The sequence below is a fragment of the Siphateles boraxobius genome, unplaced genomic scaffold (assembly GCF_051911475.1).
Source record: "Siphateles boraxobius isolate OS27281-9 unplaced genomic scaffold, OSU_SipBor_1 5, whole genome shotgun sequence".
NCBI lineage: Eukaryota > Metazoa > Chordata > Actinopteri > Cypriniformes > Leuciscidae > Siphateles > Siphateles boraxobius.
Window position 1 is genome coordinate 34,823,040 of NW_027509141.1, and position 26,322 is coordinate 34,849,361.

The 26,322-nt window shown below is 36.8% G+C and overlaps 1 protein-coding gene across 16 annotated transcripts in view; it reads right to left on the bottom strand.

Annotated features, from left to right (window-relative positions):
• slmapa (sarcolemma associated protein a) overlaps positions 1-26,322 on the bottom strand; it is a 74,757-nt gene that overhangs the window by 5,351 nt on the left and 43,084 nt on the right. For 4 of the 16 annotated variants that reach the window (XM_077204173.1, XM_077204174.1, XM_077204183.1 and 1 more), the window contains 17 exons: positions 23,718-23,780; positions 22,515-22,610; positions 22,305-22,376; positions 22,078-22,218; positions 20,824-20,961; positions 20,576-20,744; positions 20,360-20,410; positions 18,019-18,081; positions 16,409-16,468; positions 16,134-16,208; positions 14,420-14,500; positions 14,011-14,070; positions 7,584-7,703; positions 7,403-7,477; positions 6,144-6,449; positions 3,109-3,226; positions 1,480-1,651 (listed from right to left, as the gene is read on the bottom strand). In XM_077204173.1, coding sequence (XP_077060288.1) covers positions 1,480-1,651; positions 3,109-3,226; positions 6,144-6,449; positions 7,403-7,477; positions 7,584-7,703; positions 14,011-14,070; positions 14,420-14,500; positions 16,134-16,208; positions 16,409-16,468; positions 18,019-18,081; positions 20,360-20,410; positions 20,576-20,744; positions 20,824-20,961; positions 22,078-22,218; positions 22,305-22,376; positions 22,515-22,610; positions 23,718-23,780 — 1,860 coding nt within the window. The remainder of the gene's footprint in view (positions 1-1,479; positions 1,652-3,108; positions 3,227-6,143; positions 6,450-7,402; positions 7,478-7,583; positions 7,704-14,010; positions 14,071-14,419; positions 14,501-16,133; positions 16,209-16,408; positions 16,469-18,018; positions 18,082-20,359; positions 20,411-20,575; positions 20,745-20,823; positions 20,962-22,077; positions 22,219-22,304; positions 22,377-22,514; positions 22,611-23,717; positions 23,781-26,322) is intronic. The other 12 variants (XM_077204176.1, XM_077204177.1, XM_077204186.1 and 9 more) reach the window with 3 other exon arrangements.

Genomic DNA, 26,322 nt, shown 5'->3' on the forward strand with positions numbered 1-26,322 from the left:
TTCCCCTACATTTAGATACGTGGGTAAACGCATTTTCTTCTCAGTGCATGCATTGTCTTAGTCTGACAGCGCCGCCGCTAGCTTAGCATAATGAATGGAATCCTTTGATGCCGGATAGCATGTTGTGAGTAAAAGTGATAAAAAAATAAAAATAAAAACTAATTACTTTTTGTGGCCAGCGTATTCACAACGAGTACAATAGCGATGCAGATTAAGACTAGGCGATTTCCTAGGCAGAGATTGACTTGGGACTGGGTGCAGCACAGGCGAAGCACCGCTACTCAGTTTTTATCTAAAAAAAACCTTTCCCCAGAAAGTTTGAGTTAGAATAGTTTATAAGAGCATATTAAGCATAACGAGGCTGTAAATGCGGACTGAGCTAATCTGTTCGGCGTGATGACGCTCAATTTCCCCGACAGTCTGTGTAGTCCCATTTAGCCAATTGTTAGCAACCGCCTTTTTCAAGACACGTAACAGCTTTAAAAAAATCACGAGTGGGGTAATACTGATGTATTATGTCGTAGAATAAAACGTGAAAGTGTCTTGAGCTTGTGTTCACCACCTCAGACTTTATTTTTGCCATTTAAAGTCGTCATGAAATCAAAATGTACCGTATTTACTCTGTTAGGGCACATTACTAGTCTTGTGATGAACAATCAATCAATTAACAATTAAAGTTAATACACCAAAAAAATGGTTTGTCGTGGTCATTTTTAATCAAAATTTGAACATTTACTTCCGCTCAAGAATGGCATTTCTTCTCCGATGACGTAAGTTTGACGGCTTGGGTAGAATATCCTTAACCTAAAGTAAAACCCTACCCTCTTTTATATATCCCATTGTAATGTGTCATAACACTGGAGAAAAGTCGGTTTTCAACTTCCGCTTCACAGGGAGTAAAATGCTAACTCGTTTCGGCCTACAAAGTAATGTCATACCAGCTATTGGTGCGTTCAAGTCCTTGTGGGAAGTTCGTATTTACAAGGTGGGAAGTCGTGTTTCCGACGGCAAGTGACTTTCGGCGGATTTACTTTCTCTTCCTTAATTACACAAAAATACAGCAAGGTTCTTAAACTCTAGTTATAGAAAACGAAGAACAAAGAAATTGGCATTTTTATATGTTTTTAATTAATATATGAAGCCACTGCAAACTTTATCATTATATAATATCTGTCACATATTATATTGTTATATTATAATACCATCATATTCAGTGCAGGTAGTTAACTTACTTCGCTTAAAATAGAAAAGCCTGACAATATCACTGCTAAATACCTTTTAGTTTTGTGGTATTCCGCCATGTTTTTCACTGACACGCCCTCAACTCGTAAAGATCGGGGCTTAAAGAAAACCGGAGCTTCCCACTTGTATTTACGACATTGTGGTGGCATTCATGTGAGTTCAACTCGTAAATACGATCTTTACGAGATGACTTGAACGCACCATTATACTGTGCAAAACTTGGGAAGTTGATCGTACCTCCTTCTGCAGGTCTCTGGTGCGGCTCTCCGCTTGGGTCAGCTGGACCTTCAGTTTGCTAGCGTCCTGTTGGTGCTGGTCTTGTATTGAGCCCAGTTTATTCGCCAGGTCACCCTGGGATTTCTCCAGATCGTTTAGGCTGCTGTACAACGTCTCACTCCGCTCTCGTGAACTGCGATACAAAGAAAGGAAAATAAATACTCTTCTGTTTACATTCCGTAGAGCTTTCAGAAAATGAACTAATCAATGGAATAAATTCATGTCATGGAAGAGAATGTTGTGAAGATTTAGGGCAGATGAGCTCATAGCGGTGATGATAACGTAAGCACACTGAATAGGGGCACTTAAGTACAGGACAAAGGTGCTTCAACATTACAATGGTAACCTGTCATGATGCAGTTGTTGTGTAATATGGTTGGTGAGTGATTCAAACATTCTCCATTTATGTGAGCAGGTGTGGACTGTGTACTAACACATTTTAAATCCTGGTGACCACAGCTGTTACTTTTGTGAAAAAATGCTGTTCGATTTTTTGAGACATCAGTGTTCAGAACAAACAGAAGACAAGGTGGGTGTGTGTGTGTTCATCTGAGCCTCATTGGTCTGTCACTGCTCGTCAATGTCAGAATATTTGAGATGATCAATCAAATCAAAGTAGGCGGGCTTTATGTTTGCAGCGCGAATTTTAGCAGAGCGACTCAGACAGTAAAGGTGCGACTCGATACGCTTCAGTTTACGGTCGGTCAAGTGCGAGATAAGATGTAAGTTGCTAAACTAAACATTTTCTATTTGACAGTTTTGTTAACATAATAAATGTTAAACGAATCACAAAAATAATCAGGCAAACATCATTAAAAAGACATAAGACTCAAGTTTCAGTATTTGTCTTAATTTGTGTCAGGAGTTATGCAATTCCAAACCCCCCCCACCACCACCACCTTAACTAACACATTTTCTGCGGGAAACCCTGATTCTCCAAATCAGACAGTGGACTAGAAACATTTGTTGCAGTCTACAACAGGGCTGCATTTATGATTTAGGCTATTCAAAAACCTCAAATTATTTTACGTAATGATTCTATCCATTATAGACAACTGTTCAAAAATGAAACTTTAATAGGACTTACTTGAGAACAGGCCATGTGTTTTTTTTTTTTTAATTGAACGTAACCGTCCAAAACTTGAGGAGTTTGATATGGAAGCGCTTCGGGTTATTAGGGGTTATCACTCGTCTCATGTCGCACAGGTTGATCGCCGTTGTCCTCCATTTTTTTTGGGCAAAACACCAGCAGCAGCCAATTGAAACTATAGGTGTGTAAAATTGGTGGGAATTTTCTTTTTAGCTTTCGCACTGCCTACTGCACTTTAGGATTTCTTTATTTTCTTTTACAGTTTTTTTACATCTATCTTTTTAATTTAATTCGTTTAAAACTAATAGTGTACATATTTGGTTAAAATCGATTCCCTATTTTTGTTTTCGAAACTTGTGTTGATTGGTCTGATCGATTGTGCAATCGATTTTTCAACGTAAAGTGACAGCCCTAATGGTGACTCACTTTTGTTGTGTGAAATGATCTAAACGACACTGTGGTCCTGTTATGAACGGGCTGTTTGTGTGCATTTGACCCACCTGTCGAGCTCTTCCTCTAGTCTGAGGAGTTTCTGCATTAGCGTTGTCTTCTCAGCCCGAAGACTGTCACATTCATTCTGCAGACCAGAGCACTCGACCTGAAGCTTCTCTAGTTCACCTGACAGACAGGAAAAAATAATTTAACAACTCCATTCACCCCAAACCTCCTGTTAAGCATTTACTAGTAACATACATTAAATTTCAGCCACTTTAAATTGTATGAATTAGGTATTCTGCACATCAATTAAAACCAGGGCTTGAAAACGAAAAAAAAAAAAAAAAAATCAGTTCACTCCAAAGCAGAATCGATATTTAACGTTTCCGTTTTTGCGTTCCTCATTAAAAATTACTGTTCCGAAAACAGTTTGATTAGAAAAAATACCGGTTAATAACGTTATTTTAATTTAGCCTATACTTTAAACAAATATGTATAGGCTAAATAAAGACTAATTTTTACTCAAAAATAAGATAAAACATAATTAAACTTGAACATTTATTTCATAACATTGTTAAAACCATAACAGAAATACCTGTATTAATTACAAAGCAAACAGCTGGAAAATATTGACCTGTTTCACTGGACCGTTAGACAATTGAAAGTGGCCCCTTTTATGCCTAATTCTTTTCAGAAGAGTGATATCATTCTTTGTACATAACTTTTTTTGCAACATGACTTGTTTAAGAAATTACATTAATAAAAAATAAATAAACTGGATAACCATTGCTCTTTAAATGCACTGTCAACTGCTAATTTCAAAGCAAACACTCCGCAACACGTCCTTGCATCACATAATGTGTGTCGTTCAGTCAGCTCCCTTACGGCCAAAGTGCGCAACACAATTTTTTCTCCGTCAGTGTACTGTACATTTATACCCAGAACAGATCGGTCTCTGCATGTGGCTGAATCAATTTTAAGCATTAGTAGTCTTCCCTTTAACTCATTCTTGAGCTTTTCCCTTCTCACCTGAGCAACACTTGACACCATATCACGGATATTTGAGGAGTTGTTAGCGAAATCATTTCCTATAGCCTGTTATAATGGGTCAATAATTTTTCTGAAGCCAGAGTCTTCCATTAATGTAAATGGTCTCCCGTTTACAGTTACTAGCTCTATGCACGCATCTTTTAGAACATCAGGATTCAGTTGAATATGTAGGCCTGTTGTCTTTGGCTTTTTAACTATGACCGAATCCAGAGTTGTTTGTCCATCTGCTGTAGATGCTGGTCTTTTATTGCTGGTTGAATCAGCATACTCTGCTGGATGTTTACGTTGAATGTGCCTCTGCAAGTTACCTCCGTGATTCCCGGTTACTTCTGCCCCGCATCCTTCAATATTGCAGACAGACTTGTTAGACGACTTGTCATAGGAGAAATAATGACGAAAAGGATTTTCTTGGTGGCGACCCATCTAAAAAATGTAATTGACAGACTATTATATAGGCCTAGGTTCTATTACGTTCTAAAAATTAGCTCAGTCCCATTAATTACAGAAGAGATACAAACAAAAATAGTTTGCATTACTTCGTATGGTTATTCTTCACGTTTCTAAGCATGTTTTAACTTAAACATACCTCTGGGCATTGGATGGGTAGCCTACTTTGTGGCTATTTAAGAAAAATCTTATCGTGCCGGAGAGATTGCCTGCCGATGACTGCTGCGCGGGCATTTCACTCTTACTTGATGCGTCAACGTCATATGCTGTAACCTAGGTACTCAATTCATGATTGGTCACTGCCAAATTCAAATGTTAAAGAGAACGATAAAATAACGTTATTAACCGGTTAATGATAATTTCAAATAAACGTTTCTGTTCAGAACGATTAAAAATTGTTTTGTTTTCGTTTTCGTTCCTGTTCAAATTTCGTTCGTTTCCGGTTTTCGTTTCTTGAACCGGTTCAGAGCCCTGGTTAAAACCATAATCCAATTTAAGTGAAGACAAACTTAAAATATATTTCAAACACATGCTTATTTAATACTTGCATATTCTGGCTTTCAGTCCAGTGTGTCTGTTTCCATACTTTTTGGTTTCAGCATTGAATTTTTTCTTGGTAAATCACTACTATTAAATTTATCCTGTCATGTTTTATTTTAATGGATGAGAATTTGTGCAGCCTAACATGGATTCAAAAGATCTCAGAAGCAGTGTCAAAACACTTTCATATACATTTTTCCGTGAAAAACAGAACAAGGAACCAATCAATAATAAATAAACCCAGCAGGATGGAAGATAATAAAACAGTTTCCATGACTCTGGACGTCACATTAAAGAGGGCCTGGAGAGAAAGACCCCAGTAAGGCGGCTAAATTAAAACCACATGTGTACGTTCTCAATCTGTTAAGAAATCTTGTGTAATGAAATTAATATTCCGGAACTTAATGAATTGAATAAAATAAAAGTAGGCAGCACAGCAAATAAAAATTTAAAATGATGGTGTAGTGTAACAAAAAAACATACACATAAAACTTTGCCTAGTATTCAAAAGTTAGGTGTGGATAAGATTTCTGAAACAGCAATATTGTGAAATATTACAATCTCTATTTGAATATATTTTAAAATGTAATTTATTCCTTCGATGTATTCAGCATCATTACTCCAGTCTTTAGGGTCAAATGATCCTTCAGAAATCATTTTAATAGGCTGATTTGGTGCTTAATATTTTGTGGAAACCGTGATGAAAAAAATTCTTGCTGGCTGTAGATATTAGCGTAACAGCAGGAAAATAGGAATTTAATGTATATAAACTCAAAAAGAAAAAAGAAAGCTCAAACTACACAAATGAGAGGAAACAAATGTTTCCAAACATGAATCAAAGGCGCAAAAGAAGAGAGAGAGATCAAAGACACCCAGATCAGTGATGATCTCAGCAATTGTTCCTATGAAGTCAGCTTGATTTATGGCATCCAGAGACACACAGAAACATTGAAAGCCAAACAGCACATCAGGGACACAGCAGGTTCACCACAGGAGCTGTAATGACGACATGCTAAGCTGGCCTGACTGCTGAACAAAAATGAATGGTGGTGTGTGTCAGTACCTTGGAGTTGGCTGGCTATCTCCTGGTGCTGGCTCTGGAGCTTGAAGCTGGCCTGAAGATTGCTGATCTCCACTTCATACTTTGCTGCCGTCTGTCTCCATTTGTCCAGTTCTGTGGTGACGATGCTCAGGTCTCCCTGCAGGGCGGCGATCTCCCGTTCCCGCTCGGCAGTGGCGGCCTCCATGGCATGCCGGAGCACCAGGATCTCCTCCTGGGCGCTGTAGAGCTCGTCTCGGGTGGTGGAAATAGTGTTTTCCCTCTGCTCACGCAAAGCCTCCATGTCCGACTGGAGCTTCGCTAGTTGAGCTGAAAAGAAAGAGTAGTTCCGGTAATTTTTTACCATGATTGACGGGTGGTGTTCGGTCAAACTTGTGGTGATGCGTCAGAATTTAAGCAATGAAAAATTTATTTTTGGTTCTGTCCGAAACCGTTTTGGAGGGCGGAGATCATTTTTAATGACTTGGATCTGTTCAGTTCACTTAAAACTTTCATTTATAGTGAATCTCCCGACCAATAAAAGCATTGTGCTTTGTTACTTTTTGATATGCAACAAAGTCTGAGTTTTCAAATTCTGTCAATTTGTATAACAAAATTCAGTAAACGTTATTTTGGCACTTTTTAATGTGGCATGTTGGATCGCTGTCACGTCTGTTCAAGCAGCACGTGAACCAATTATCTCCTCCTCTTTACTATTAGTTATAGCACCAAATAAACATGAATGAATACCAGGTGGGGTGTTAAAAAAAAGATACAGTACAACTTACTGTCTCATGTAATCAGTGTGTAACCGTGGAAAGACGTCAATAGAACTTGTAAGCATAAAGTTATATTTACCTCAGAAAAGCCATTCAATAAAATACATGCAAAAACATCCTTTATATTTTTACTTAACATGTTGTCTTAATTATTTAATGTCTGAATAATAAAAATGTCATCAAAACAAGTTATTACAGCCAGATTTAAAGGTTTATATTTCAACAATGATATAATTAAAAATAAATAAAATAAAAACAATGTCTTGAGTGGAATCTAAATGTTTATATGCAGCTCAGTTTTTATTCAAGGGTTGATTATTAAATGTAATTTATTATTAAAAAAACTTTTTCTGTTTCTGTAATTTCAGTAAAAAAATAATTTCGTTGCATCGCTTAAAACTAGAGGTCAACCCATAATGATGATTAGATTTAGATTAGATTCATTTTATGAACGGTTAAAGTCCAAACGCTGCAGAAATGTGTGTAAGTGTTTGAAGGACTCACTCTGTAAGAAGCGGATCTGTTTAGCAGATTCTTCAGTCTGCTGTCTGTTGGTTGTCCTCTCCTCCTCAAGCAGGGCTGAGGGGAAAAAGACGTTCAGTGATTCACGCTAAACCCAGAGCAATCATGACTCGATTATTGATGCTGAATCACTATTAAATGAGCACTCAACACCCTGGCGTACCTTGAAGCTCAAGGCATTTCTGTTTGCCGGTGTTGGCGAGCTCCTGGGCCTCCTGCAGCTCTCGGTGGAGGTGTGGAATAACATGCTCAGTGTCTCCAGCTTCCAGGTTCCTGTCCATTTCTACAAACATACAAAGAGCAGATGGAAGAGAGAGGGAGCATGAAGAAATAACATGGCTGATATGAGGTAAAAAGACAATAAGAGAGATAAACTGACCTAATGAGTGAAACCTTGAACCCCAAGTACTGCATTTATAACTCATCCTGCATCGCATAAATAATACCTAAAATCATGCAGCTTGTTGCAAAATACTTCTCTAAGTGATTCTAGCCCTCAGAGACCCAAGTATTTATACTGATGACTAGGGATGTGACGGTGAGGATATTTTCCCACCGGTTAATCGACGTGTGACAACACCGGTATCACCGGCGGAGGATTTTAAAACACTAATTTAAAGGCAAACATAAAATGCGCGCGATTGCAAGGTATATACAATGGTATGGTCGTGCGGAGCAGCACTGTTTTGTTATTGTGCCCTGAATTGGCGATAATTCGAAAAAATTTTTTTTTTTTTTTTACAACGCTTATAAAAAGCTGGTGTGGCAGTGTGCACTTCACTAACTTTTTAATTAGCGTCAATTCATCCTTCGCGGGGAGTTTGATTGACATGCGATCTGAACAATCAAAATCCACCATTTTTGTCCGACAAAGCAGTCAGGAGAGTTAGTAGATTAACGTCGGATTTGAATTTGGCTTTAACTGAGGCAATCTGTCACGACCCATTACAGAGCCACAAAACGGTAGGCTTTGACTGACCAAATTTGAAAGTTGAGACTTTGTTCCATATTAAATATTACCTGCTCAGTCCTGTCTATCAGCGCGTTGTCAGTGTCCTATTTTTCACCTCTTGAGAACATGGGTTGAATCCGAAATCGCTCCCTAAACCCTCATTCACTAAGTAAGGCTTATCCCCTACATTTGTCCACTAATGCTGTTCACTTGAAGGAGTGAATGAAAACGAGTGAGCGAATTCGGACAGCCGTCGAGCGTACACAAGCTGGACACTCGTTAATGCAATGCAATGTGGATGAATAAGTGCACTCAATAACGTCCACTATGGTTTCTCACAAATCTCTACGTTCATTTAAGACTTTACTTAAATAATTTAAGACTCTTATGGTGGACGCTCGACAAAACAGACATTTTGGCATAATTTGTGTGTGTTATGGTTTGTTCAATACCGAAAGAGAACTCGATACTGGAACTCGATGATACTCGATACGCGTCTTTTCTGCGAGTCGTGTGTGTGTGTAATAGGCAGGACTTAACGGATACTGCATAATTGCGTTAAATATTTTTAACGCTTTAAACTTTTTTTTTTCTTTTTTTTTTTTGCGGTGTCGCGGTGGGCAAGTGATGAAACCGGTGTTGCGACTGAACACCGAGTAACACCGGTAACACCGACTACCGTAGCAAGCCTACTGATGACCTTTTCACAAATAAACATGTCTTTAGGAACCCATTAGAAAAAAAAAAATATAATAATAATTTAGGCAAAACTTGCATTAGGGTATAATTTATAAAGCGTTGCAAATTTGTAAATCTGGGCATTTAGGGTTGCAAAATTTGAAACTATGAAACTTTGAACTCTTGTGAAAGTGAAAGAAAAAACTCAGCACACAAATGTATTAAAAAATACTATATTTACTATAACACTATATTTTAACCAGTAAGGTACAATACAGTCATGAATTTCACTTAGCATTTAAACAATATAATAAAAATGATATTGAATCATATTTTAAACATAATGAACCACTTAGGCTAATTGAATAAATATACCATGTCAAATCAATGAGACAATGACGGAATATCTAGGAAAACACCTGAAATTAATTTGAATAGTTTTTGTACCATTCATTCTGGCAGCATTTTCTGAAGCAGCTGTGAAACTGTGTATTTTGAAAAGTGCTATACATATAAACTTAAATTGAATAGGTATGTTTGAATATGAAAAGTATAGCGTCAGCTACAGTTATCTGTAGTTTTACCAACAGCTAGCGACAGTTATCTATTTAATTCCTGCTGCTACACTGGGTCTCTGATAGCAAGGGGTCTTTTGCACAGAAAAGCAAATGTAACAAAAAATGAGTTTCTAATAAACTAATCTTTTCCGTCTCAAACTGCAAACATGGCAAATAACATTTCCGTGCTAAAACACTTCTCTCATCGGCTTTCCTAAAACCTCAAAGGCGTGAGCGTGAGATGAAACCATCACAATGGTTTTAAACTCTGTCCAAACATTAGGAGCCACAAATGATTCTGTTCGACCCCATGAGCAAAAACATCAAGCACTAAAACTTGTTTACTGCAATCCAGAATCAAGATGCTTGTTCAGAATCAATTCATTACGTGAAGCACAAAGCATTTCTGTGTGCTCAGTGCATTAGTGAATGACTTGAGTGCAAATGCACAAAATGCACGGCATAGCTCACATCAAACAGGACAACAGAACATCTAAAGAGCATCGGCCTCGAACTATAGATAACTTAAAGCCTGATTACGTAACAGAGCTCTAATGGAAGATCTACAATTGAGCCACTGAGATGACCTGCACCAGGCCAAGCAAAAGAGACATTAGACGCTTTCCTGAGTTCTCTCATAAGACTTCATGCCGAGCAAACGTACATTTGCGTCCATGCAGTCTCTCTGAGGAGCATCCAGTTGGTCTCTTATGTGGTCTTGTAACAACAAGCTTTTGGGAAACCTCCTCTGACCATAAACTGATGAACGTCCCCCGTCTCAAAACACTCTACAGATGTCGGTGAAGTCATGTGCTAATTTAAGGGCTGGTAATCCGTCATGATGTCAGACGGAGGGTGTTTACTGCGAGCGAGGGAGCTTTCAGGCAAAATGATGTAACGAACTTGTCGTTTCTGATGTTTTGCCATTCATTTAATGAGAGGGGGCCTAAAGTGGTGTGTAATCTCATTCTGCTCCTCCTCCGGTGATTTCATCAAGAGCTTCTCAAAAGAATTTTATGGCTGAGATTGAGTATCACAACCATATAAGGTTACATATGTTCAGATAACTCTTCATTAAGGCAATTGAATAACTTGTGCCAGACGCCCCACTGTAGATGCAATCTTGGAGCAAATGAGAGCATTTCATAGCTATTCAACAGCGCCCCCTAGAGCTATATTTAATAAAAGCTTGTTGGACAAATCAAATCAGAGAGCAAAATCAAATACAAATGTCTTATCAAAAACAAATACAGCAGAATTCTGACTGGTAATAAACTGAACAATTAATGTGTTGGCTTCAGATGTCGATTAAAGATATATGCCTCACAGACACATGGCATCTGTGAAGTGGTTCTCAATCAGGAGGCCATGGTTCACTAGTGGGCCATAAAATGGCTTAAAAGTACTTAATTTGAGACAAAACATAAGCAAACACAGCAAAAAATCAAGATGAAAACCAAATTATTTCTTAACAATTCCCTCATTTTTATTTAAGAACCAGGATTGTTGCTGTCTTACACTTTTTTTTGAATATATCCAAGATTTCCAAGAAATTAAGACCTTTTTAGAAAAGTCAGAGAAATTAATAAAATCTGTAAAATTCATGTGAATTTCTATAATGATTTTTTTTTTTAAATGGTGTCAAGATTTGAAATATTTTATCGACTAGACTAGTCAAAAATGATGATAAATACTGATTTACTGGGAGGTAAATACAGTTCTATTACAAAATGAATGCACTTCATGCAAAATAATTTTTGCATATTAGCACATTAACATATGACAGGCTACATTTACATATAAATGCATATTGAGTATTCTGCAACTTGACCTAATGTACAGGTCAGAGGTCCACTTATGAAGCTAGTGTTTTGTTTTTTGCACCAAACAGCTAGCATGACTTTCCTACAACAGCTACATCATTAATCCTACTGGTGTTTAGGAATAAAATAATCTAATCAAGATTTTCCTTGAATATCTTCAGCAGGAAACAACTGACTCTAACGATCCTCAGAGGTGGCAGCACACGTCACTCTCGTCTTGGCTGCCTCTGAGTCTGCCTGGCACGCAATACACTTCATCAAGACTGCCCACAAACAATGAAGTGCTGAAACACGCACTTCCTCCCTGATCCATTTAACAAGAGCCTTATCTGACGGCCCGTTAAAGGACATGAGTTTACTGCGATCACGAAAGCCCACTTAAAACTGAATTAAACCAAATGCGATGCAAGTCTGAACAACATTTTTCTTCAATGAGAACTTGCCTAATTGGTAAACGGTATATGAAAATAAAATTGGTTTGATAATGAGTTGTGAACAGATTCATTAGAAAAACAAATAAGGGAAAATGTTAAAATAATGGTGTCATTCTGAATGGACCAAACTAACAGTTCCCAAAATTTTCTAGTGTGTCATATCTCTTATTTAGGTATCAGTAGGGTAGATAGACCCTGTTCACCAGCAAACCCAGCCAAGTCACATGACACTAGAGTCAAGCTAAAGCTACACAGGGACAATAAGTCTACGAACAGAAATGGAAACAGGGGCTTCTTAGGTGTAAACATCTTTACAGGTGACACCAATGTAAAGATCTTTACACCTAAGAAGCCCCTGTTTCCATTTCTGTTTATATTTTCATATACTGTTTACCAATTAGGCAAGTACCAATCTACTTAGGTAACATTTTATCAACCTTAAAGTCCATTTAGTGTTATTCAGGGTGTGTTTTGCACTAAAAACACCCATAGTTAAATATAATTTTTCAAGCAATCTGACACTTAAAATTAAACCAGCTGTTTGTACCTCTGTACTTTTAAAACCTCTATACATAAACAACCTCCGATTAGTTCAGTTTGTAGTTCGGATAAGTTGTTGAATACTCAACAGACAATGAATATGTGAAGGCGGGCGGTCAATTGTTAATATGCTCATGAGTATGCGATTATAGCATTTGAATGTACTGTTTTTGTAGTTTAGTTTCGATAAAAGGTCTTTTTGGACTGCAAATAGAATTATGCATTATGAACGTTACGCAGTATGCCTATATAGCACATTTGCAGATGGATCTTCATGGAAATAGATGTGTAGGAGTCAAATGTCGGCATGCACTGCCGTCTGGTGTGACTCATCAGGGTGAGAGTAGACATCTTCAACCTGTGTGGGCGAGTCACAATTGAACTGATGACATCTGAGACCAACTGCATAAGAACGGGGCAAATCCCCTCGCCACACTGACAACTACAGAGCAAACTAGTACCATTTCAGCTACTGTCGTGTCCATTTCATCACCAATCATTAATTTGTTTGTTAAATATTCTCTTGATTAAACCTGCAAGTATGCAAATACGGGTGGATTCTTAATATTGCTATGCAGTTGCTAGAATGTGCTAGTATTTTTTTAGGATGTTGCATTCACCTTCAGATATGACTTGTCAAGTCTTTTTTTTAGTCCACGCTTTCTTCAAATCCGAGGTATGAGCAACAGTCTCAGTAAGAACCGCTAAAATCCAATTTACTTATTTTTATAAATGTGCAAGTTTCAAACTTTCAGAGTAATTAAAAGGGATAAACCACCCCAAAATGAAATTTGTCATCATTTACTCATCCTCATGCAGTTTCAAACCTGTATGACTTTTTTTGTTCTGTGTAACACACAATAAGATTTTTATTTTTTTTATTTGGGGAACTAAACAACATTGGAGTTTTTTGACCTCCATTGTATAAAAAAATAATCTTATTTAAATGTTCCACGCAAGAAAGAATGTCATACCATCTTGGAACAACATGAAGGTTGGTAAATTAAAGAATTAACATTTTTGGGTGGAGTATCTCTTTAAATTACTTTGAAAATGTAACACTAAACACATTTAGAATTCTGTGAAGTCTAAAAAGAGACACATTGTATCAGTTCAAACCAACCCTGATCCTATCAGCAGTCATTTTCTTCTGACCGGCAGACGTCTGAACAGCAGCTGTACGTGACATTGTGAAAGCACTCGGTGTCTAATTGGGCTGTAAATGGTTTACATTCCACACTGTCCTCCACTGGAACGTAAAATGGGACGAGGGGAAGATCTGAGGGAGGGATATAAACCATGATGAGGCAGAGACACCTGTTCAGCTCCACAGAAAGACGACGACTGAAGCCCACCACTAACACCTTGTGGGTCCCACCGCTGTCCCCTCCAGCAGATGTAGACCATATATAGTCTAGTCACATTGGGGAATAACACACCCCTGTTAATCTGCACAGTTGTGCCGCATGCCAGTCCACTGACCTCTAATGAGTGTAGATAAAGAGTGTGACTAACACTCCAGTTCAGCCAAATCACACAAACACACCCACATCAGCACTGGCATTTCAGACATGGAGGCTCAACTCAAAAAGAATGGAGGGATTACCTTTCAAAAGAGAAACCCTGTTCTGGGGATCGTTCAGTTCTTGTTCATCCATCTGTCCGTCTGGAAAGAGGGAACGAGCAAAAGAGAGAAAGGATGAATAAAAACATTAAAGAATGAAAGAATGAAAGAAAGAAAGAAAAAGAAAGAAAGGGAGAGAAAGAATGAGAGAACGCATGAGTTAAAACATTAAAGAATGAAAGAGAATAAATAAATAAATAAAATGAAGAGAATACATTAAAGGAAAAAATTTAAAAGAACAAATATAAAAAAGGTTGTTTGAAAAAAATAATCAGTATTTTATATAGCGCTTTTAAAAACAAAATGGAAAAAAAGTGGGATGTATAAATAAAAAGCTGTAGAAACCAAAACAGCAATTCATACATTAAAAGTACGTCCATGTTTTACTTACCTGATGTGTCGTCACTGCTTTTCTCCTTGCTGGGGCTTAGAGTATCTGACATATCGCACTCTTTAGCGTCTATTTGGTTTTCTGTGGAGGCAGAGCGGAAGAGACCACTTAGAGGAGAGGGGGGACACAACTCAAAAAAACATCAAAACAACAAAAATGACAGCGATCACAACCTTACTAGGCTCTCTGCTTCAATTTCTTATTCTGAACAGGAGTGCGTTTGTAGGTTGTTAATATAAAAGGCTCGATTTCTCTGGATCTACAATAGCAGGCAGTGAATGAGCCCCCTGTAGTTCATCCTCTCTGGCTGGTGGTAGTTAATGCCCACACATGGTCATTTGAGTGACCTGGGCTTCGAAACGGACATAGTCACATGCTAAACTAGTTGCTGTGCTGCAGTAGTATCCATGTGGACTAAAATGAGTTATAAATGGGGTTTGAACAGGGGGAGTTGACGGCAGTCTTAAAAAAAGCTTCAGGCAACATGTTCATACCACAAATAATGCATCATCTGATATAATTGAATTGCACTTCAAATTTTCGGTACTTTTTTCAATGGAACTTAGAAAGTAAATGTTGTCTAGAGTCTTTCATTAGTCTCAGACATCGGGTCAAACATTGCACATACATTTAATCAATATATAACCTCAAAAATTCCTGCGGTTACGTCACATGATAGATCTTTTGAACTCATTTACATTTATGCATTTGGCAGACGCTTTTATCCAAAGCGACTTACATTGCATTCAAGGTACACATTTTACATTTTGTCAGTTCTTGCTTTCCCTGGGAATCAAACCCATGACCTTGACGTTGCTAGCGCCAACGCTCTACTGTTTGAGCTACAGGAAAGCCCAATATAGTGAATGGTGACTCAATGGGACTGACGGGAGAAAAACCAAATTATATCGTCATAGGTAATAGATGACCAGTGAAGTATGGTCTAATCCGTGTGGCCGTAATCTTTGTCTCTAATCCGAAGGGATTGAGGGGTCAAGGCAGCTGGGAATGGCTGGATTCTGGGTCAAGGTCTAAACGCCACATCATCTGCATCTCTCATCACAAGGCGGCAGCTTTAATGAGGTCATATCCTGGACCAGAGCGACACTACTCATTTTCTTCAGGATTGATTAAGGGGGTAATATGCGGATGGATTTAAACATTTTTAATAGTAAACAACTTTTTTTTTTACCCATTATTATTATTAGCCAGAATGAGTTAAAAAACTTTTAAACTATTTTTATAATATTAGGTCAAACTGGTTTTAACATTTTAAACTGTAAAAGAAAAAGTTACAAACAAGTTTTTCTTTCCTATTATAATTATTTTTATTACATTATTATGCGGAATGTATTTAAACATTAAAATGAAAAAGTTGCAACAGATAGTTTTTCAACTATTATTATTATTTACAACAATAATAATAGCAATAATAATAGTTGATATGTATAGCTAAATCATAACTGATGATGGTGATGATGCAGTAATGACCCTGACCTGGTCATGCTCTTTGACGATGCTAAAAATAACTAATGTTCATTCCCGCCACCCAGAGCGCACGGTTGTTTAATTTGGTTTTAAATGGAGGCCAAGGGTGTAAGCTTTGTGCTTTCATTGCAATCAGATTGCATTATAATGTATAATGTGACAGTTCTCTCAAAACTAACTTAATCTAGAAAGAAACCGACTTGAAGTGACAGAAATGTGATTATACCTTTAAGCCTGTCTGGACTGGCCAAGCTGTTGTCCACTGTCGTCTGGTTATTCTGAAGATGCGCATCAATAACCTCTGTGGAATACAGCAAGAAAAAAATGGACAGGTCTCTTCTTAAGTTGTATTATTTAACAGGATTACTAGCACACAAAACACAAGAGTCCACAAGAATTACATCCCAGAAGATCACCTCAAATGAACGAACACACCAAAATATGTAGTGCGAAAATGCCCATTACAAATCAATAAATTCCCATTACAAAACACACACTTACCGTCAAAGTTGGACAGCTTGTTAATGGATGAGTCCACCGCTTCCTTCAGCTGCCTCACCGCTGGTTAGAAAAAAGAAATGTCATGTTAGTATAAATATCTTTATGGTCACTAAATCAAGCCTGATGCATCTATTAAATATTTAGCATTAAACATAAAATCTCAGCTATTAAAGGACACTGACACAGCCCAACTAAATACATCATCAGCAGCAAAAAAACAATAAAAAACAACTCATTTGTAGTATTCTCCCCATACATACAGAACAAAGCGAAAATGACACATGAAAAGCGTCAGTGGAAGCTCATAGACCTCAGAACGCATGCTGGTGAGAGTGAAAATCCCGGGAATAGAGAAAATCCAGGTCAGCTGGTGGTGAAGGGAGAACAGACGGCATGCAGTGTTTTCATTAAGAATCCATGTTGGGTTTGGAGAAGGATATTTACTTGTGTACTACAGAGAGACTATATGAATCTCATAGACAGATTATAATTAGCTATATTCAAGATTGCACAACAAATAGTGCCAATACTAAATCCTGAATGCACTCGGTCTCACCGTTCTGCAAGGAATATTTTCACATATTGTAAGGCCTCTCTAACCATATTGCTTAATATACTGTACATAAAACAGCAAGTATATTAGCTTGAGGAAGATCAAGAAAATAGAACTTGAGATGAAATACAAATCAAAGCATACACCCATTTTTAACTATTACAATCTTTTGGATTAATGTCAAGAAAATAAGGTGGCATTTCACAAGATTTGGAACGAGGAGTGTGAAAACTGTCGACTACAGTCTCAACACCAAAACCCTTTTTTAGCATTCCAAATTACAAGATCACTTGATATATATTGCTTATTTCTTCCCATGTATGTATGTGTGTGTGTATATATATATAAAAACAAAAAAGTTCCATTATTTTTCAACATGTCAACCACTTTAAAGTCAACTCAACCTTACAATTGAGCTCCACTATGCTAGAAAATAACCAATAATATTTTTGTAAAATACTTAGATTTGTTATTTAAAATGGCATTCATTATTTTATTGAAATTAAAGTATGTTGTGAATATGCATCTTTAAAAAAAAGTAATCTAAATAAGTCTGCTGAGCCTAATGTACAAAAAACTATAATGGTTCTCGGCTTACAATTACTTGTGGTTCAATGAGGGAGCCATTTGTGAACTCAATAACGATTCTGAATAATTACATTTTTCTGAGTGATTCAAACTCAAAGAATTTTTAATTACTTACTAAAAATAATCACTTTACAAGAGTCATTTGTTCACATCGCATTTCTTGTTGCGTGTTCAAGAATCATAAATGTAATTTACAAACACCACCTTGCATATTATTAGATATATCACATATGGACACAGGCAAATGTTCCCTACCATCGCCAAAGGAGACTAGACTTTAAATTGGTTACAAATGTAAAAATAACATTAGTTGCAGTCTGAGACCCTCTAGAGTTCATGTCCCTGTAAACACCTTCCTCACTTTACAGAGTAAAACAACAATAAAACAACTTCCTGCTTTGGTGCTCATTAAGAAGATTATTTATTAGTATGGCTTTGGAAGACTTGGGAAAGAATGCGGTGTACTCACATTGACACTCAATGTACTGTTGGATTAAAGTGCAGTCTCCTCCACTCTTTAAAAGAAAGTGGTCTACCAAAGAAAGAAAAACCCTCCATTAAATGAACAGCAAATGGACTAACACATCGAGGGGCATCAGATGATAATAAAACATAAACCAGATCTACAGGATACAATACGGAACCAAACAGAGATGCAGAGGGCGGGACAAGGACACAGACGGGAGACTGCAGATATTCGTGGACCTGAGCCTCACTGCCCTGAAGAGACTGACTGACACCTGTCAATCACCTGTCACCACTAGGACAAACACTGTGACAAAGAGGTGATACTGATAATCAAGGATGATGTTTTTGCAGATGATTCCACCTCTTATAAGTATCAGAAACACTGAATTTGACATTAATATGTTTAATGTTATTAATTTATCTTATTATTATTATTTTATAGTCATATGGATATATCATCACAAGGTTTTGGCAAAATTGTGCAAACAAGCACAGAAAACATGTAACTATTTTTAATAATAAAAATTGCATTTTAAAATTGCAATCACATTTTTTTTTTATCAGAAAAAAAGAAATTAAAAAAGCGTTTTCCTTTCTGCCCTATTATAAAAGCTTGAAGTCAGTTTTCTGTACAACTATTTTGATACAGCATTAGGCCTGACATGCACATCACTCATGGTTTAACAACCACATATTTTGTTGCCAAACGACACTATCTTGGAAGTTTTCCAGTCAATTTTGTAATTTCACAGGCTGATTTTCCCTACAAGGGTCTCATTGAAGAAGGAAATCATGCTACACTATCCTAATCATTTCTGAAGTTAGTGCGTTACATGGAAATGAATGATAAAGGGAAAGTTCAATGAGAGGAACGTCTCTGCCAAGAGGTTTGTGTTATGTGGTGCACCACATAAAGGTGAACAGCAGTTTCATTTCTGAGATGCTGCCTCTTATATCTCTTCCAGAGACTATAGTACTAGAAATGTGTTCGGGAATATAAATTTGTGATTATTGGGCTCTGTTTCAAATCCTAGTGGCCTTGCTGTGTACTGACTACATAGATGGTGTCCAATCTTCCGGCAGAGTTTAGTGCTGACCCTAATTAAAACATTGACTAAATGACCTTAATAATATCATAAATTAGCAGAATTAAAATGAGTCCTAACCATTCAGAACTTTATTATCAATCAAAGAAGTATCGTAAAAAATGCAAATGACTAAACAGGCCAACCAGCTCACACTAAAACTCCTTTCCTCACAATACTTCCCTCCTATACTGATTAATTAAACAAGTACATAGGGCTGTCGCTTTTGTGAAAAAATCCTGTTCGATTTTTTAGACATATGTTTTCATTGAATCGATTGTAAAATCGATTTTTCCATATCTAAAGACGTTTCCATTTTCAACACCAAATATTGGCAAATCCACGGACAACTAACAGGCATTAGGACGGACGTAAAGAGGGCGCTTGAGACGCGCACAAGTCAGCAATATTTCTGATGATTTATTGGCGTGAAGTTTTTTGCACAATGACAAACAGGAGTGCAACATTCAAGGATTGAAATTAACACCCGCCAAATTCGAAAAAAAATTAACTTTGGGGGTAACGCTGTCATATCACGAGCCAATTTGGCGTGTTTCTATGTTAACTCACTTTGCTGGGGAAGTTCGCGTAAGCCAAATCTGCGTGGATTTAGAGCAAATACGCAACTCGATAGTGCTCATGATATATTAAATACAGCGTATTGCGCAGAATCTGCGCATTTCTGGCTTGCTTGAACACACACATCACTAAGCAACGAATAACGGCACGCTTGTTCACTTGCACTGAAGTAATAGCGAATATTAAAAAGCATTTGGTTAACAGAAAAGACATTGTTATTTTCCAACATTCTACATGTTCTGTGTACTGCATTGATCTGTCTACCTAAAACACATTTTTGGTTAAAAAAAAGGCAATTAAAATCGATTCCCTATTTTCGTTTTCGAATCTTGTGTTGGTTGGTCCGATTGATTGTGCAATCGATTTTCGAATGTAAAGTGACAGCCCTACAAGTACACAGGAAGAACTTAGTGACAAACGGCCAAATGAGGGGGGAAAAGTTAAGTAAGACTCTTAAGACTGTACACACAGGTGTCGACATGAACACACATGCTCAGTGGAAAAGATCAAGGCCTTCGAGACAGAAAAGGTCATAATGAAAGCAAAGCCGGACAGACAAAGAAAAAGGGACAGAACAAAAAATAATAAATAGGCAACCAAAGCCGAGCACCCATGCTGAATTAGTCGGGGCGATACAAGGTTAGCAGCACACTAGCAGACGATGCGTCTCCAACTCACCTAAGGTGTTGTTTTCCTTTATGCTTTTCTCCTGCAGCTGTTCTAACCGGACTGGAAAATGACAACGAGAAGATTGACCAAAAAGAAAAACAAGAGCTCTATACCGACAGATGCTCCTCCTCAACTGGTTGCATCCATTTAGTTACCGTGTTATAAATGTGCACCGTTCTCAACCAAGAGTCCTATACTGAAATACTGCATGATTGTGCATTTTACCTTGCAGGGCCGTTAGTCTCTCATTTGTGAAGTCGTTGTCCGCCTGCAGAGCTTCGATTCGAGCCTGAAGCGACTGTTCCTTCTCCTCCATCTCTTCAATCCTCAGCTGTAGCTCTTTCTTCTCATTCAGGCCTTTCTGAGTGAGCTCCTCGTGTTTGCCCTCTGCCAACTAAACAAAGGTTTCGAATTTTAACAGGTTTAGCAATTTAACTGGTTTAATGTGCGGCAGTGGGTGGTGATAGACGTGCCTTGATCTTTTCTGTGAGATCCTTGATTTCATTGACTGCTCCGTTGTATTTGTTGGCGAGTTCTCGGAGCTCTTCCTGTGTGTGTTCGTTCATCTCTCTCAGGTGCGTGCACTCGTCTTCTGTGTTACTCAAGCTCCTCTGCAATACAAAAACACACAGCTGATTGAAACTTTATTTCGATAATCCACTTTAAACACTTTGCAACTACATGTCAACTAACTCTTTTTAGAGTATTAGTAGACTGTTAGGTTAAGGTTAGGGTTAATAGAATAAGCTGACATGTAGTTGAAAAGTTATTTATAGTCAGCAGAATGTCTGTTGATTGTAGGGGTGTGCGATATCACGATTTTTGATCGTAGATGATTAAAATGTCTCAACAATATGCTTTTGAAGAAAGTATCAGGTTACAGTGCATTCTATTAGTTGCAGTTCTGGTGCCTCCGTCCCAACATACTGTACAACGCGACGTACATTCACATCATATGTTAACACAGAGGTAGAGTTACATTCACTGCAATTCACAAAAGTGTTTTTATATTATTTGCATGTGCTTTAAAACAAATCATTCTATTTGGTCCAAATGAGCTCTATAACGGTAATTTTACCGACTTAGGGACCCTCGCACGACTTTTATTTTAATTATTCTATCCATTTTTGCTTTTCCTGTTTTTATATGTCTATAAAACATGTCCTAAATAGGTCCTAAATGTCTGCCATTTTGTTACCTTGTAAGGCTTTGTTTTTAAAATAGGGACATTAGTGTGTCTGTAATGCTCAGTCACTAGCAAAAAAGTAAAACCAACTTGAAAAAGAATCGTGATCAAATCGTGAAGTATGATTTTCCTGAAAAATAAAATGTGATATGATTTTTTTGCCATATTGCCCATTCCTAGTTGAGGGACCATCAAAATAAAGTGTCAGCAGATACTAAGCAGACAGTCTACTAATACTCTAATGGCTGCTAGTTGACATGTAGTTGCAAAGTAACTTTTAGTTAGTAGAATGTCTAAAGTGGACCATCGAAATAAAGACCATCTTTAAAAAATAAAGATACCTAAAATAACAAACAATTCTTTCAAATAAGTACTATAGTTACTATTAGCATAGGTTGTTTACAGTTTTTAAGCAACATTACAGTTAAAGAAATTTACATTAATTGGCCATTTAACAAAAATTTTAACATCCAATCCAGTATTAAGGCCAAAATGGCTCTTTCATTCTTGCATAATAAATAAAATATATATTTTTTTTTACCTCCACCTCGGACAGTTTCCTGACCACCTCGATTTTCTCCTGAAGGACCCGCCTCAGGGACTCTTTGGCTGTCGTCTCGTAATTGTGTTTGTCCTCTGTTAAGGCTACAAGCTCCTTTCGGATACCGTCTTCTGTTTGGTTCTGAGGAGACAGCATGCAGTGACGCAACAGGAAATCTATTTCTGTGAGCACATACTTCAAATACTCAAAGCAGACACCGGCCTTACTTTTGAATATGCTTGCAACTGATTCCCCATCACCTCCAATCTAGAAAGTAACCGGTCTTCATCGATTAAAGCCTGTAAAGACCAATAAACAGACCTTGTCATCATATCATAAGCGTTACATATTCTGAGTGCACCTAAACATGCCTAAAACAGCCATTTGTATTGAATAATTAATAAATGTCTCCTTTTTAATTGTTGTGTGTGATGTACCTGCCAGCTGCTCTCTGATGCCTCCTGTGTGCTGGCCAGCAGCCTCTGCAGAGTGGCCAACTTCTGCTCCAGCATCTGCTCTCTGTGTAAGGCCTCCTGAAGGACACAAGCACAACATCAACATTATCTGATTGCTAATAAATATATATATATATATATATATATATATATATATATATATATATATATATATATATATATATATATATGGACTTGGTGCTGGTAAACCAATGCACAGGACAATGGTGACACCACAACAAAAATATTCATGACTCTGAAGCTGAAAATACTGAAATTATTTTAGACGAATATGACTACATATATTTAAAATAATGTAGGCCACTTTTTAATGGTAACATAAGACATTTGGCATTATCAGGACCCATAAATATTCCCCCATTGCATTATTATACAGTATATTCAACATTATATATAGTAGTTTAATGTAGTACTGACACTAAAACTTTGAAAACTTGAATTTTTTGAAAATTCGTAACTGTACATTTTAAATTACATTTTGTATATATATTTTGGGGGAACTAAATTCATGTCACTATCCACGATACATATTGTTGTATTTTGTGTTGCGATATACTGTCACACGATATATTTTTACACCCCAATATAATTTATATATGCACTACTGTTCAAAAGTTTGTGGGCAAATAATTAATTAAAAAGAAATGAAGACTTTTATTCAGCAAGGACACATTCAATTAACTTAGTAACACACTTTTACATTGTTACAAAAAAATCAAATGAATGAAGTTCCTTTGATCTTTCTATTAATCAAAGATCCTTTCTATGAATCAACAAAATGTTTTGAACATCAGTGATAATCAGAAATGTATCTTGAGCAGCATTTAGAATGTTTTCTGAAGGATCATGTGACACTGAAGATGGGAGTAATGATGCTGAATATTCAGCTTTGCATCACAGGAATAAATTATATTGTAAAATATTTTCAAATAGAAAACAGCTATAATAAATTGTAAAAATATTTCACAATATTTACAATTTTCAACTAAATGCAACATGCATTATATATAATAAATAATAAATATACATTATTAAATAAATATATTTGAATTTACTGTTTTAATACATTACATTTCAAGGCCAGAACATAAAATGGACAAACATCTCATCATTTTGATACTTAATGCCTGCAGACGGCCTGTAGAGGTCAGTGTTGTTCCATACCTGCAGGTACTGGGAGAGCTGAAACAGTTCCTGAGAATACATATTGGGTGTATTTGCGGAAACCTGCATGACAGAAGGGAAAAATAGATAAACTGTGTGCAGATTATTTTTCCCCTCATAACCTCAGGTATGCGTACTTCAATGAAACACTAATCTATTGAGCATCTTTTCACATGTCGTCCTTGATGCATCTAAATCAGTAGTCAAAAGCAGTTTTCAGTCTCACCAAAAGAAACGCAAATTACATCTTCTGAAAAGGTGAAAACTAGCAAATAACCTTGAATGAACCCAGTCTAGCTGAATAGGGGCCTTGTTCCTTATATTGCAACCACAATGTTCCAAACAGTGAAATTGTGACTCAAGATTTGCTACATTTATTGAATCCACATGATGAGACACTCCCAGAGCAGAGAGAAAGTCAGAAAGAGTATTTTTATATTGACAGCGTCAGATTCTGCCGTCGGATATATAGGAGCGCTATATGCATCTGGGAATGGATGATTGTGACATTGACAGGTCTGCATTCATGGGGTTTAGGGGGGACGCCAGTCCATCCACACCATCTTCATTACAACAGATGGAGGGTCAGAGTGATGCTGCAATGATTAACACATGCATGGTTTTGTCATCACAGATGCAGATGATGTCAACATTCTGCAAGCCCCATCAGTACACTGATATCATTATCTTATTGTTTTTCCTAATCCATCTGCCCGAGTTACAACTCCTGACTGAATTTGAAACACTCCCTTAAAACATTCATTATTAGTTCACTTTAAGGTTCTGACATTTAAAAACTGCTATAGCAGAGTCAGAACTCAGAAGAGAACAATCGAACTCTTTGCCTTGCATAGCGTAAGAGATTGTGAGCAAAAGTATGCATACACAATTGTTCAAAAGTTTGGGATCAGATTTTTTGTTGTTTGACTGAAATTAATTATTTTATCCAGCAAGGACACATCAAACACTCCCTTAAAACATTCATTATAAGTTCACTTTAAGGTTCTGACATTTAAAAACTGCTATAGCAGAGTCAGAACTCAGAAAAGAACCATCAAACTTCTTGCCTAGCGTTGCGTATTGTTCAAAAACACAATTGTTAAAAAGTTTGGGATCAGATTTTTTGTTGTTTGACTGAAATTAAATCTTATTTATTCAGCAAGGACACATCAAAAGTGACAGTAAAAACATTCAGAATGTTACAAAAGATTTCGAACATGCCATTTGTCAAAGGATCCTGAAAGAATTTATCAGTTAACACAAAAATATTAAGCAGCACAACTATTTTTAACATTGATAATAATAAATGTTTCTTGTTCAAATCATCATATTAGAGTGCTTTCTGAAGGATCATGTGACAAGACTGGAGTAATGATGCTGAAAATTCAGCTTTTATGACAGGAATAAATTAAATTTTACAATACATTCAAATAGAAAAAGTTATTTTAAACTAATAATATTTCACAACAATTACTCTATTTTTATTTTTGATTAAATAAATGCAGCCTCGGTGAGCAGATGAGGATTCAATCAAAAACATTTTAAAAAAAATCTTACTGACCCCAAACTTTTGAAAGGTATAGTCAGAGGTGGAAAGAGTAATAAAATATTCTACTCAAGTAAAAGTACTACTACTTCAATGAAATTTTACTTAAGTACAAGTAAAAGTACCGGTCTAAAAATCTACTCAAGTAAAAGTAAAAAGTAGCTCATTTAAAACTGACTCAGAGTAAAAGTTACTGAGTTACTTTTTTAACAGCGGGGGTGGGGTGGGGACCCCACCGTGTAGGGTTGTAATGGTATAAGATTTTCACAGTATGGTAACGTCTCAGAAAATATCACGGTTTACAGTATTAATCAATTGTTAATCAACTGTATTATTAAATTATGGGTATTATTATTATTATCATCAGTTAAAATGACAGATAAATTAATGAAAACAGGATTTTTTTTTTGGTTGAACAAATGCTTTTATTATAACAAACTTGAAATAATTTGTTTGTTTATTAAAATTTCAATAAAACATGTCTAATCAATTAAATTTGATAATTAATAATGAATTAGATTAACAACTTATTTTTAACATTAATAATTTATTAAAATGTTTAAGTATAATATTGTCCTATGAAATGTATTTTATTCAGAAAATTGATGTTTCTTTTTATTAGGGGTGTAACGATATTCGAACCAAACCGAAGAACCGCGATACAGAACCCACGATTCGAATCGCGATACTCTCATGGCGTAACGAACACGCTCCGCCCTGCAAGCTACCCCGGCCCCGCCCAGCCCGGCTCATTGATTGGACCTGGAATCAGTGTTGCCAAGTCCGCTTATTATAAGCGACTTTGGGCTTGTTTTTCTGTAAAGTCGCTTACAAATATTGGTAGTCGCGGCTTTTTTTGGGCTTGTTTCTAAAGTGTACTTGCTTATTTGGGCTTGTTCTCAGCTCGTTGTCAAGCAGATATTTTCTATATGTTATTTAAACGTAGGAGTTTGTCTTGCCTGTTCCCTCTGTCTCTCCCCTTTCCCTATACACAGAGTTTTTTCCCACCCACATCCTGCTTCTAATTGGCTCTGACCCAGATGGCAATGAGTACCAGCC